A 13,913-nucleotide genomic window follows, 5' to 3' on the forward strand; every position below is an offset into this window, starting at 1 on the left:
GACCCTGGGGAGAACCTAAAGGTTAAGGGACCTCTCTTCCCCCCCTCTCCCCCCACCTCCGCCGCGTTCCGAGAGAGTTGGGAAACTGGGGGGGAAGGAGCCGGGCTGAAAGCCGGCCACTCACGTCCAGGGCTCTATTCAGAAAACAGTTTCAAAATAAGTTAACCTCTGTAGGGTGTTCCCCCCTCCCCTTCTAATTGCCCCNTGTGCCAACTATTTTATCTTTATTCCTTCTCTTTCTCTTTGGCCATTCATTCCTTTTTTTGTGTGTGTGGCTTCTCTGGCTGATGTGCGGCTCGTTACCACCCACTGCACGCTCGCTCCTGTAGCTGAGGTGTTTCTATACAAACTCAAGCGTCCAGTTGTCATATTAATTATTACACTGAGTAATGACTGAAATGGTCAAAATAAGGGTAGACTCGAGAGCGCTTTTTCTTGCTGCTCAAAGATTCAGCAAAGAAGCCGTGCAACAAAGCAATAATTGGTCCCCAGAAACACTCCGACAAGGCATGGAATATAGGTTTCATAGAACCCTGTGATTGTGAAGGGGGGAAAGCTCTGAATGGACCCCACGCTTCTTTTCTAAACTCTCTTGCTGAGCAAAAAATGGACCTCTGTTTGAATACTGCCCTGATCCTTGAATACTATACCCAGCAGAGAAAAAAATGCACCATTTATTGTAAGTTTTTTTTTCTTCTCCAGCTATTCATGGGGCTCTGTGAAGAATCAGCTGGTTTTGTTTACCGTGAAAGACCTTTACTTTATTTTCATTCTTGGAGGAGGTGGGGGTTGGGGGAGGGACGGAGAGCCATGTGCCTAGACGGAGAGGAGCTGGCCTACTGTAACAAAATAGAGTGTAACAAATCCTACAAAAGTTTAGAATGTATTGATTCTTTGGAGAGCTATATAGATTAACGACTTTCTTTATGCTTATCCCAGGAAGGTATTTAATCATAATGTAAATGGGGCTTTAGAAAAAATAAAGACTTAGCAGAGTTAGTTCTATTTGGAGAACTTCAAAAGGACTTGGGAGAGTGGCTGCAAATTACTCCCTCACCCTGCCTGAACGCCCCCTCCCTAACCAAAAAGCCACAAGAAAATAATAGTTTGTGCTTTTGTTTTGTTTTGTTTTTTATCCAGCTTTTTTCTTTCTTTCTTTTTTTTTTTTTCCTTTTTAAGGCGTATTGAAACAGCAAATAGATTTGTTTGAAGCCTGGATTCCTTAATGCAGGTGCAGGCCTGGCTGCTGCAATGGAGAAGTCCAGCCAAATATGTGGTTTATGCTATTCTGCCTCACAACCCCTCACACCCAACCCCCTTCCCCAGGCTGTCCTGGGCTGGTCAGACCCAACTCTGCGCTGGACAGCAGCGGTTTCTGATGCTACCTTGGGAAGGGTGAGCTTGGAGACAACAGATTAAGCACTAATAAATGTTACATTTTTCCTAGATAGGACAGTGTCAAGTTCAGGCTATGAATACTTGGTATACTCCCTTTTCTTGAAACATCCGTGACTTCTGGGGCTTAGTGCTCACCAAAACTGAGGGGTGTGCTAAAAATCTTGTCTCCAAATCAAGAATCAAGGCCTGCATTCACCTTTGTACTTTCTTCGCTCTTTGTTCAAGATTCACTATAAATGTAATTTTGTTAAACGATCTGTTCAATGGAAAATCTAGTTTCACTTTTAATGTTAACTCCCTCCCCCCACCCCCAAAGAAAAAAGGATGCATGGAACCTTTTAAAAGGGATGAGGCATATCTCCTATCCATAGAGGGAAGGTGCACAATTCTGGAGCTTGGGGATAGTGTGTGAGCAAAGGTAGCACTGGCCCGGCCTTTAACTGTGAGTGGAAACTAAGGTAACAGGCTTGGGGTATGGGGGCCTCAGGTCTCCAGGACAGCAGACCCCCTGTTTTACCAGGAAAGCCCATCTCCCCATGTAGATACCAGTGCTGAAGGCAGACCAGGATTAAACTAAAGCATGGTCCAGTTCCAGGATTCCCTAACATAGAAGAGGAGCCTGTGATGCTAGAGGACGGAAGGGCTTTTATTGTTTTGCAGGAGAAAGAGAAACCTTCCCAGTTTTCTGGGATGTCTATATTCTGGGTAATACACACCAAAGGCGGTCAATGTCCTGCCACCCCATCACAAGAATGGCAACCCTGATATGTGTGGAGGGATTTACAAAGTGAATTCACAAACATCACATTTAATTCTCCTGACAGCCTTGACAGATGAGCAAAGAAAGTGTCACTACTCCATTTATGAAGGTATTAAACACTCCTTTTGTGAGTTTCCTTCTCCCTCCACATCTAGATAAATGGCATTTTGAGTGTCCTAGTGAAGTAAAACGCAGGGGACCTGCCCAGAGGCAGGCCGCCTGGTTGGCAAGAGAGCCACAGAAAGCTGAGGTCACGGTGAGTGGTTCTGCCAAAGTCTCTACATGCACAAGTCTTGAAGCATGCCTGTATCTGGCCTCACTTGCTTCTGTTTTACATTAAAATCTTGGGTCCAGTACCACCTTGATTTTTGAGCATCACCCCCATTCTTCTTAAATGACAGGAATTACCCATTTCCAGGTGCTGGGACAGTGGGACAGGGTGGCATTGAAGATCCAATGGCTGGACAATGGCTGTAGCGATTATCACAGTATGGTTCCAGGAAGCATCTTTCCCACAATCCCTTTCTTGGATGGGCTGTGTGAGCAGTGACTTCCTGGTAGTTTTAGAAAGGCTATTCTCATTAATCCCTTCCTATTTAGACCTGGCCTAGAGTGCTCCACATACATCTGGTTGAAACCTCCCCACTCTTGGAAGTAGATAACTGTGGACGTGGTACAGATGAGGACTGTATCAAGTCCTTGCTAGGAGGAGTAGAATAGAGGCTATTTGCTCAAAGTCCTTTGTTTCAAACTGATGAAACAACCAGAAGGGCAATTTCAGTGGAAACCTCTTACTGGGGGCGCACAATCCCCAAAGACAGAGGCCGAGCCCCTCAAAAGGGATTCTAGCCCACTACCTTCCGAATGGAGAAGACGAAGGGGACACTGCTGGGCGGGACGGGGTGGGTGGCGCGGTGAGCAGCGTTCTATGCTCTTACTCAAGTAGGCCTGAGTTCTTAGAGATTTTGCAAAGCCGTTAAGGACGCAGGCTGAGGATGCGGGAGCGGGGCGGGTTGAGAATGGGATTTGGCTCTGGGCTAGAGCAGAGAGAACAAGGACAAATGTTCCGGTGGCTTTGGCCGGAAGCATCCCAGCGCCCGCTGTCTTTTCTCCTGGGCGGAGGCCAACACGTAGGACCGCTACAATGCATGGCTTCACTAGTCGGAGCGTATTTGGGCGCCCATGTGGTGGTGTGTCGGGGCTGGGGGTTGGGAGCAGGCTGTATGTAGCCTTGAAGTCTCTGATAATTAGGATCTCCGTGCACGCGTGAAAGTCCGCACCCGAAAAAGGAACTGAGAACGCGCGCGCTACCGGCCACTTCTCCGCACTCCTAGACACAACTCGAAATGAGCTGATGTACACCGTTCTCGCACTGATGGAGAAACTGAGGGCGGCAGAGAAAGAGGGGCTTGTTCAAGGTTAAGACGCAGAACAGTGCTAGAGCCAGGACCACAGACCTTTGTCAAGTAATGGAATGATAGAGTCTGGATTGGAAGGACGTCTGAATCAGCCTGCGAAAGAAAACGCACTTAGATGTGTCCATGTTGGTGGCTCCCCACATTTTGCTGAAGAGGAGTGGAGGGGGCACAGGAGACTTTTCCGGGACGCCTCCTAGCGGCCGCACCCTGCACGCACAGCTGGGGCGCGTGGGTGGGGAGAGACTTCTTAGGGTAGGAAAGGTGGTGTGGCTGTTTTAGGTCTCATAACCTCCCATACTTCCCAGAAGGGATGACAGAAGTGAACTTGGGAGTCCTCTCAAGTCCTTTCCTAGGGTGGGGGTGGGGCGGTGGGTTGGGCGTGAGGGGAGAGGACAGAAGTGTAAATCCCACCGAGTCCATCAGTCCTATGGGGTCAACAAGCCACAGGTTACTGTGAGGAAGGAGGCTGGGTGGGGAAGGAGGGTTCCAGAACACATCTCTGTTGGCACAGTGAGGTCCTATGCTTCCCAACCCCACCCGTTTTCAAAGAGGAAATTGAGGCAGAGAAGAGAGGTGCTTCATCTCTGAGCCATCAGTCCTTAATGCCCATCACCACCACTACTGTTCTGGCCACACTGAAGCCAGGCGCGCATACCAAAGGTGGCTCCTTGGGTCACCCCCATAGATCCTTTAGAAAGACCCATCTCCCCAAAGGGAAGTCTAATGAGAAGCAATTGTTTGGGTAATTCCCCACAATCATCCCTGCTTGCAGGTCTCTGATCCAAAGGATCTATTTCTACTGGACAAATCAACTGGACGATTACCCTCTTCTTCTGTGTAGACGCGTCCTGAGACGTGCCCCCAGCTTCCTTCCCCTGCCTTCAGAAGAGCGGTGCAGACAGGGGACCGGCGGCTCGGTCCGCATTCTCCCAAGGGGCCGCGTCCCAAGGCGCCCCGAAGCTGGACCCGGCCCTGGCTAGAGAGCGCCAGGGCCGAGGCCCAGGAAGGGCGCCTGGGTGGGCGCAGTCCAAGCGGCCGAGCGACGGCTGCAAGCGCCTCCCCCTCCCTCGCGGGGCCAGCACGGGGCCCCGCCGGGCTCCGCTCCCAGTCGCCTGCCACCGGCCCGCCGGGCACACGCCTGGGGCGGGATGGAGGCTGCGCCAAGGCAGCCGAGGTAACTGCGGCGGTGCCTAACGACCAGAGAAACTCCTCTGGCCCCTCAACCTCCACCCCCAACTCTTTTCTCAGACCCACCCTGGGATACCCCAGAGCGCTCCCCTCTTTAGGCAGCCCCCAGCCGGTCCGGAAATAACCCTTTGGGAAGGAAAGGGCGAAGCTTAAAGCCACCGAGGTCATCCTGGGGGGTATCACTGCCAAACACCTACGTGTGGCTCTGATCACAACCAACCGTCAATGAGGTCACCTCCCGTCCCCTCCACAGTTACTCAGTTGTGAGGAGCATATCTTAGTTTTTATACCTGGATGGGACATCAGAGATCATCTAATCCAAACTTCTATAGCTACAGACGAGGAAACTGAGGCTCGGAGCAGATGCCCCTTACCCAGGGCCACAGAGCTAGCGAGAGAATGCTTGAGGACTAGAACCCAGCCTTAACAGTACTTTTATTTACTTTAGCAGTCCCGCAATTCCCACGGAGTTCTCCCCATCTTTCTAAACTTCAATCGCAAATTTGTTTCAGCTCCCAAGAACAGCGAAGACCCCCAAGAGAATGGCAGTAGACCGAAGAAGGCAGGAAAAATAGGGCCCCAGTCTCCCCAACTGGCACACCGCCTCGTGGCATTTTTTTTTTCTGCTCAAATCCCTTCCCTGAGCTTTGCTCCAAGTTCTCAGGAGAATCCCGAGGCACTTCACCCCAAACGTTTCCACCCATACACCCCCAATTCCCAGGGCCATTCGCCCCTCCAGAGACGCCGGTCCCCCCTTCCTAGAGCCACCCCCGGCTGCAGCCCGCCCTGAGCGCGCCGCCTGTTTATTCAGCCGGGAGTCCGGCACGCGCCAGGCGCACGCACTGCAACAACAAACCGGGCTGAATGGAGAGTTTGCAAGGAGCGGGCGCGGGGACCGGGCGGGGGGAGGGGAGAGGAGGAGGGAGNAAAAAAAACAAAAAACAAAACCAAACCAAACAACAACAACCAAAAACAGCCAGAGCCACGGCTGGAGAGACCGAGACCCCGGCGCAAGAGAGCGCAGCCCAGGGGGCGAGGAACGGGAGACTCAGCAGACCGTGCTCACCACTGACTTTTGCTCCTTCTGCCTTTAAAAAACAAAAACAAAAAACAACAACAAAAAAAACCAAGAAGGCGCTGGCGGCAGCCTCACACGCGAGCGCCACGCGAGGCTCCTGAAGCCAACCCGCGAAGGGAGGAGGGGAGGGAGGAGGAGTGGAGGGAGGAGGAACAGCGTTTGCACCTTCTCCGCTCCCACCCAAAGAAGTTTTCCTGGGATTTTGTTTTTTGGTTGTTGTTTTTTTTTTTTTTAACTTCCCTCCCAGCTCCCTCTTCATCTCTCCCCTTCTTTCCCTCTCTGTTCGTGCACNCTCAGGGGGCGGTCACAAGTCAGCGTCCAAGCAAGTCAAGCGGCAGCGCTCGTCCTCGCCCGAACTGATGCGCTGCAAACGCCGGCTCAACTTCAGCGGCTTCGGCTACAGCCTGCCGCAGCAGCAGCCGGCCGCCGTGGCGCGCCGCAACGAGCGCGAGCGCAACCGCGTCAAGCTGGTCAACCTGGGCTTCGCCACGCTGCGGGAGCACGTCCCCAACGGCGCGGCCAACAAGAAGATGAGCAAGGTGGAGACGCTGCGCTCGGCGGTCGAGTACATCCGCGCGCTGCAGCAGCTGCTGGACGAACACGACGCGGTGAGCGCCGCCTTCCAGGCCGGCGTCCTGTCGCCCACCATCTCCCCCAACTACTCCAACGACATGAACTCCATGGCCGGCTCGCCGGTCTCCTCTTACTCGTCCGACGAGGGCTCCTACGACCCGCTCAGCCCTGAGGAGCAAGAGCTGCTCGACTTCACCAACTGGTTCTGAGGGCGCTCGGCCCTGCCACGGCCCTGGTGCGAATGGACTTTGGAAGCAGGTAGGTTGCCTTTGGGAATGAACCGTGTGATATTCTTACCTTCGTTCTTTTCCCTCCGTCATAGTGTCTGCAGGAGGACTGTCCCCACGAAGATGGGGGAGGGGAGGGGATTGATATAAAGAATTTGTAAACTAATTTAAAGTTTGTCATTTCTGACCCTGGTTTGTTAGTTTCAGTATTGGCCTCTAAGAGTGGCTTTGCCCAGTTCTGCAAAGACTGGAGGGAGGGGTGAGGTGAGGGGGGCGGTGCGGGTGCTGGAGAACCGAGTACTAGGTCCTGTCAAAAGAGATGCTGCACCTGACAGATCCTCCCTCAAACCTCCACTTTCCAACAGTGCTAGCCTCCAAATTCATACTAACCTCTCCCCTTCTTCTTAAGTTATAGGGCCACCGCACAACCTACATCTTGAGTGCTTTCTTGCCAGCGATGTTGGAAGGGAGAAAGAAAGAAAGAAAGAGAAGAAGAAGAGAAGAAGGAAAGAAAAAGCAAAATAAAATCAGGCAACCAACTGCAAGACCAACTAAGCAACGCATGCCTGAGAAGCAAGACTCCTGGACACGGGGATGCGCTCAGAACTGTATCTTTGCACTCCAATTATTTACGGAGACATGAAGGGTGACTAGGACCTGAGTCAAAGTGCGGAATGCAGCTTGTGTGCAAAAGCAGTGGGCTCCTGGCGGAAGGAAGCAGCACAGCCCTAGAGAAACTCCCACCCACCAGTAACAGGCAGAACTGAAAGCACTTGCTAGGGTGCCCTCACCTCCCCCGCCCTCTCTGAAAGCGCAGTTCTAAGCCCTGTAGAAATGGGTTGGTGTCTTTCTTCTCAGTATCTCCCATCCCAATAAGCTGTGGATGTTTGTCTGCAGTGAAATTATGCTATACTCAGTCCTTTGAAACCCAGATGCTGGGGGGGGGGAGGTTCCCCAAACCCCATTTCCTCATACCATCTTTTCTACCATTTTCATCATAGAATGCTTCCAATCTTTTGTGAATTTTTTTATTATAAGAAAAAATCTATTTGTATCTATCCTAACCAGTTTGGGGATATATTAAGATATTTTTGTACATAAGAGAGAAAGAGAAAAAAATTTATAGAGTTTTGTACAAATGGTTTAAAATGTGTATATCTTGATACTTTAACATGTAATGCTATTACCTCTGCCTATTTTAGATGTGTAGTTCACCTTACAACTGCCATTTTCCCTACGTGGTTTTGTAAAGAACTCTCCTCATAGGTGAGATCAAGAGGCCACCAGATGTACTTCAGCACCAATGTGTCTTACTTTATAGAAACTTTGTTAATGTATTAATGATGTTATTAAATACTGTTCAAGAAGAACAAAGTTTATGCAGCTACTGTCCAAACGTAAAGTGGCAGCCAGTTGGTTTTGATAGGTTGCCTTTTGGGAAATTTCTATCACTGCCTTTTTTTTTCTTACTGTTTTATTACAAACTTACAAGAAACATGTATAACCCTGTTTTATACAAACTAGTTTCGTAATAAAACTTTTTTCTTTTTTTACAAATGAAAATAATCAGCTGCCTCCACGTCTTCCTTGACTCCATGGTCCCTGTCCAAGTTATTTTCGAAATGCCAAAGGGGAGAAGTGGCTGGGGAGAAGAGGGTGGTATACAACATGCTAAGTGACAGAAATGACAAAAATGAGTGCTACAACCAGTCCTACCCAAGGTGACTCTAGGATGAATGTAGGAGGTAAAAGATATACGTAAAGGCAGCTTTCTTCCCCTTTTATGCTCCATACACACACACACACACACACACACACACACACACAGAACAGGTGGTGAGTAATGGATGCAATGTCTTTTTGATGCAATGATGTATATTTTAAAAATCTCACAGAAAATGAGCTGAAAAGAGAGGATCCTCACCTTACCTTCTAACCCTTACCCCCATTTGGAGAGCCTCTCATTATGAAACCATGGAAAGGCTGGATGAGATCATGGATATTAGGGGTGGGTGTGAAGCTGGTGGTACTGGAGCTTGGGCTCCGGGGAGGTAGTCTTTGCTATGGTCCCAGTGGTGGGGTGTTCTTCCTTCACCTCTAGGCACATATTTTCTATTCCTTTCCCCACTCTGCACACTTTCCATACTGATTTTAAGTAAAGGGCATATATGAGAGGAGTTCCTTGCAGAAGGAGTTAGATTTAAATGAATAAAAGCCTTAGAAATGTGTGGTCGCTTTGAGACACTGGCCTATCTACGCTTGTGACTCTATCCGAATAGCGTGAGCTGCGTGTAAAAGTACCCAATTACCAAGATTCAAAAAGAAATTGGTGGGTTTTTGGCTGGCTTGCTTCTTGTCAGTTAGCAAGGACGTGATCAGAATCCTACCCCCTTTCTCGTTGGCTCCTCACTCGCTGCCTGCATTACTTGCAGATTCCGTTTGCGTGTCTCCAGCCAAGCGGAAAGCCTAGCGCAAAATGCATCTTACAAAACCCAACAAAGAACGGAGAGCCAGCACGTCTTCCAGAGTTAAAAATCTAGTCTGTGTTGGTACATCTATACCATTTAGTGCACAGAATAATCATTTTTTAAAGCCAAGATGCACGGAGCACGCCACAGCGTCTGATGTCATTTTGCTAAATGACCCTCTATAGAATGCACATTGAAGCTTCAGTCCCTTTCAAAGAGATGAGCGTAATTAAGGGGAAAAAAAATCAGTAAATTCCTCATCGCCATAAATAATCGGACTTTCTGCCAGCAGTGGGCCAATTTAGAGCTTACTTGAGGGAAGTAATGCTTTTGTGATGCCTGCTTTTATTTTTATCTTCTCATTTGGAGGACCAGAGCTGGGGTCCCCCCTCCCCCATTTCTTTTTCTTTTAATTTAGCTCCTTTGCAAGTTTCCAGATAGGTATGCAAAGAAAGTGTAGCAAGTCATTTATGGCTATGAATATAACATTAGGATAATGTTTCAGCACCCACAAAGGGGATTTTTCCCCCCTTCTCCCTGTGAAGACAGGTGTTCTTTTACTCACTTCTGAATGGGAAATATCCAGTCTCGTTAAACTCGAGGCAAAGTTAGCCGTTGTTTGCCACAATGCGAAGGCAAACTCTAAAAATTCACAAAAACACACACAATTTTGCCGAAGCTAGGAAAGGGCAAAGCGGGGATTGGGCAAAATCTCATTACATCTGCTCTAATCGCTTAGCAACACAAAGCCGGGGCTTGTGCGGGGAAGGGAAGCCATTCACACTGCTCTGACAGGCCGCATTCAGCCAGCATTAGTCAGCTCCATAAATCACCGCTGCCCATTGGCTGCGCCGCGGGCTTTGCAGCGGCCCGGGGCTGTCAGCGAAATACAAAATGTAGACCCCAGCGGCTAGCCATCGCGGCCTCTCCCCCGTCCTAGCCCCCACCTCACTTTCTTTCTTTTTCTTGTTCTTTCTTTTTTGGAGAGGGGGTAACTGGAGAAGAAAACTGCCTTGACTTTATTGACTGAGAAATCTTACCTCTTCAAAAAATAGCCTGGAGACCACCGAGTTAAGACTGGAGACAACCTGAAATTGACGAGGAGGAGCAGGAAGGGAGGGAGAGAAAGAAAAAAACAGACCTGCCGCTGGCGGCTGAACTGTTGATCCGAGTATTATAGGCTGAGCTGGAGCGATTGGGACACACTTTGCACCTCCCTGAGAAACAAACCCTTTAACAATTTTTAAATTGGGAGAAGTGTGTGTGTGTGTGTGTGTGTGTGTGTGTGTGTGTGTGTGTGTGTGTAGAACCTATCTGTAGTTCACAGCAGGCAGGCCCAAGGAAGAGTGAAGAAATGGGTCTGTTCTCTGCACAGAGCATCGAAGGTATAGGGCTGAGGGGTAATAAGAAAGCAGTGGAGTGAGCATTCCCACTGCTTTTTTGCAGGGCTGGGGCCGGTAGAGCACAGAAGCCGCAGCAGTTCGATTCCTTCTGAGTTTGAGTATTCTCTTGTAACCTGGGGTTGATGGTCCCCACAGCAGCAAGAGGGGACAATGGAAAGCAGTTAGCACTTGCCTTGTGGGGGAGGTTACAAGCTATATGGACTTTGTGAGAGCCAGTTGTTATTCTTGACTTCCAGTCCTGCCCCCTCATTTCCACAGGATCGGTCAGCTGATGCATCTAAATCACAGCCTAGATTTGAGGCTTGCCCATAAAACATAGAGAAGGAAATCTAGGAGGCGATGTGCAGTTAAGGTATGCTTTACTGGGAAGCTCAGGTTACCTTACTTCAAATGCCACCTCCTCCAAGAAGTTTCCTTGAACACTATCTAAAGCACCTCTTCCACTGGCCAAGGTCACTCTCTACCCATTATGCTGTTTCTCCTTCCTGGCATTTACTACTATGTGAAAAAGCGATATCTTTGTTTATATGTTTGCTGTCAATTGTCCCCTGCTAGACAGTAAACTCCTTGAGGACAGGGACCTTACCTGTCTTGTGCACTGGAATCTCCACAGCCCCTGCGGGGACACAGGTATTTGCTGACTGGATGGATGGTCTGCCCTGTTGGGCTAATAGCTGTGCTCCTTGATCTTCCTTTCCTCCTCCAGACTCCCCCCTCCACCGTTCTCTGCTCTGCTTTGTTTCAGGAGGCTGGTTTCTATGGACTTTGTCACTAGGGCTCCCTTGCCCTCTGGCTTTCTGTTGGGTTTGGCCAGTGGGGGGCACCAACAGGAGATGGAGAGGCAGTAGGGAAGGTAGACTGGGACGTTTATGTCCCTGCTCCTCAACTGCTTGGGCTCAGTTACTTGGGCAGTGGCTCTGCTCCCTGGTCTAAGGCCACAGCCCTTGTCAGGAGGCCTCTCTCCTCCAACAGGAGATCTTGCAGAGATGTAGTAACAGCTTGCTCCTTAGGCACCGAGGTGGGAACGGCTCCCCCTTGTTAGCAGTCTTCAGGGCGCTGCACCATTTTGCTTCCCTTAGCCCCACCCACATCTCTGTCTTCCCATGAAACTCTCTTCATGTACCTTTTCAAGTGTGCCATTTGGTTCTGTTGACCTTGGCTGGTACACTGGTTATTCTACAGGATCTCAAGGATGTGTGTTCATTCTGTTTAAGATTTCCAGGGACTCATAGGTCTATCAGTAAGAAACTTCTTAGGTCAGAGGTGAACCTAGTTCCGTTCAAAACCTAACTTTGGAGAATCACTTCATCTTTTTGAGCTAGGAAGGACTTATGACAACTTTGGCAAAAGAAGTCAATTATACTTTTCTCTTCTGAAAAATGAGGATAATACCTTCCCTTGGTAAATAGAAAACGTAAGGGCTTTAGAGCTGTCAACACAAGAAATATCACTGCAAGAAGGAACCGCACCTCACATCTTCCCGAACCAAGTAGAAAGGTGGTGCTGGAGGCTTGCCCCGGAGACAAACAAAGGCCTTGCTAGGGTTGGGGAGCGGCTCGTTCATTCCCTCAGCCACTTATGTACTCATGGAAACGGAGGAACAAATTATCAAATTTAGTCAGCATTTCTAGGACTTTGTTGTCCTAATCTGTATCTTCTAGAGTGAGCTCTCTGAGAAACTTGTTTGACTGCAACCTCTTTTTAAAACACCGTGGATGCGTCTCTGATATACTGAATGCCCTCAAACCTATTTTCCTTTTCCTACTGTCGAGAAGTCTCTGAACTTTTCTTCTCCCTCTTTCTACTCCGGGGCCAAGAAATGACCGGTTTTCGGATTCCCCCAGAAACTCCAGGTTACCCGAGTCCAAGGGAGGGAGGAACGAGTTTTCGCTGACACTAAAGTTCTTTTCCCGCTGCGCAGGCAAAGGGCTGGACTCTAAGGCAGGTCGAAGTTATATTCCTTCTTCCTTTGTATGCAAGATTAGGTTGTTACAAAAGAGGGTGTGTAGGTTAATGGCAGGAAGCAAGTTGCAGCGCGGAGCGCGGGCCCCGAGCGCGTGTCAGGTTTAATGATTTATTCAAGCTGCAGCGCATCCGGGCGCTGATTGGCTCCAGGCATGCGTCCGCTGTCAGCTGCGCGCGCCGGCTTCGCCCCGCTACCTGACTGCAGGGGTGGGGTGCGGGCCTGGAGGGGAGCGGGGGCGGGGGCCGCCGCAGCCGGGAGGTGTGGAAGGGCGGAGAAGGCAGGTGAGCGAGGGAAGTAGAGAGAGATGGAGGAAGGTGGAGAGAGAGAGGAGAGGGCGAGAACAAGGGGAAGAGAGATGGGGATGGGGGGGGAGAAGGCGGGGAGGCAGAAGAGAGGAGGAAGAAAAACTTGAGAAGGAAGTCCAGGGTAGAGAGGGAAGGCGAGAGCGAGAGGTAGACAGGAGACAGAGGAGGAGAAAACCAGAGGGAGAAAGAGACAAAGAGGGAGAGGAGAGAAGAATGAATGAGAGAATAGAGAGAGGTTGGAGAGGGGAGTGGGAAGGGCCCCCAGAACGTCCCACGTGCGCCCCCCTCCAGGCAGCCTGCAGGCGGCCGCTCACAAAGCCGCCTTTGATGCGCTGGCTACCAGGGCTATTTTGGGAATGAGATGGGGGTGGGGGGGGAAGGCGCCAACCCGCACTCCTTGAAGGGAGTCACTTTCTGCAAAGTACGTTGGAGAGGACCGGGCCCTGGTCCGGGCATTCGGGGCAGGAAGTGGATGCCGGGGACAAAAGCTCGGCACCTGCCNGCCCTCCCGGACCCTGCCTGCCGGGATCGCTCGGCCCGCCTTCCTTTGGGTCTTTGCCTGTCTTTGAGTCACTTTCTCCCCCTCCGCTCTCATTTCTCTTTCTCCCTTTATTTCTTCCCTTCCCTCGCCTTTCTTCCCTCATTCGCTCTCTCCCCCTGTCCCCATCATTATTTACAATTAACAGCACCCAAACACTTCAGGTTGAAGCCCAGCTTCAGCCAGTGGGCCCTTTGGAAGGAGGGAGTGGGCTGAGGAGAAAGAGCAGAAGAAAAATATCTGGGGGGAAAAGGAGTGTGGCATTTGAAAATCAAGTGGGGAAAACAGCCCACTGTGTGCGTTCTCCTGGGTAAAGTTGTGGAGCCTAGTGTTGGCCATCGGAGTGGCCGCTAGTGCTGGGGAGTTGGAAATTCTATCAGTAATCACCCCTCTCCCAAGACCAGGACAGAAGTGAAGCTGGCTTGCCCCTCACCCCCAGCCCTCTCTTCCCACCTCCAGTCCCCACAGCCTCCCCCCCCCACNGCCAGCAAGGCCTTTGGCGAAAGGGAGGCCGGCCAGCCCTCTGATCAAACTCAAAGGTTAGTTAAAAGACAAAAACAGCTGAAAGTCTTCATGAATAATGCCGGGCCG

The 13,913-nt window shown here is 50.3% G+C and overlaps 1 protein-coding gene across 1 annotated transcript; it reads left to right on the forward strand.

Moving 5' to 3' along the window:
* Positions 1–4,989: 4,989 nt before the first annotated feature.
* ASCL1 (achaete-scute family bHLH transcription factor 1) lies at positions 4,990–8,208 on the forward strand. The gene is made up of 4 exons (XM_077760760.1): positions 4,990–5,027; positions 5,486–5,635; positions 6,090–6,673; positions 7,052–8,208. The coding sequence occupies exons 1-3, from the start codon at positions 4,990–4,992 to the stop codon at positions 6,622–6,624; spliced, it is 723 nt and encodes a 240-aa protein (XP_077616886.1). The 3' UTR covers positions 6,625–6,673; positions 7,052–8,208.
* Positions 8,209–13,913: the final 5,705 nt, after the last annotated feature.

The sequence above is a fragment of the Crocuta crocuta genome, unplaced genomic scaffold (assembly GCF_008692635.1).
Source record: "Crocuta crocuta isolate KB4526 unplaced genomic scaffold, BGI_CrCroc_1.0 scaffold582, whole genome shotgun sequence".
Lineage (NCBI taxonomy): Eukaryota > Metazoa > Chordata > Mammalia > Carnivora > Hyaenidae > Crocuta > Crocuta crocuta.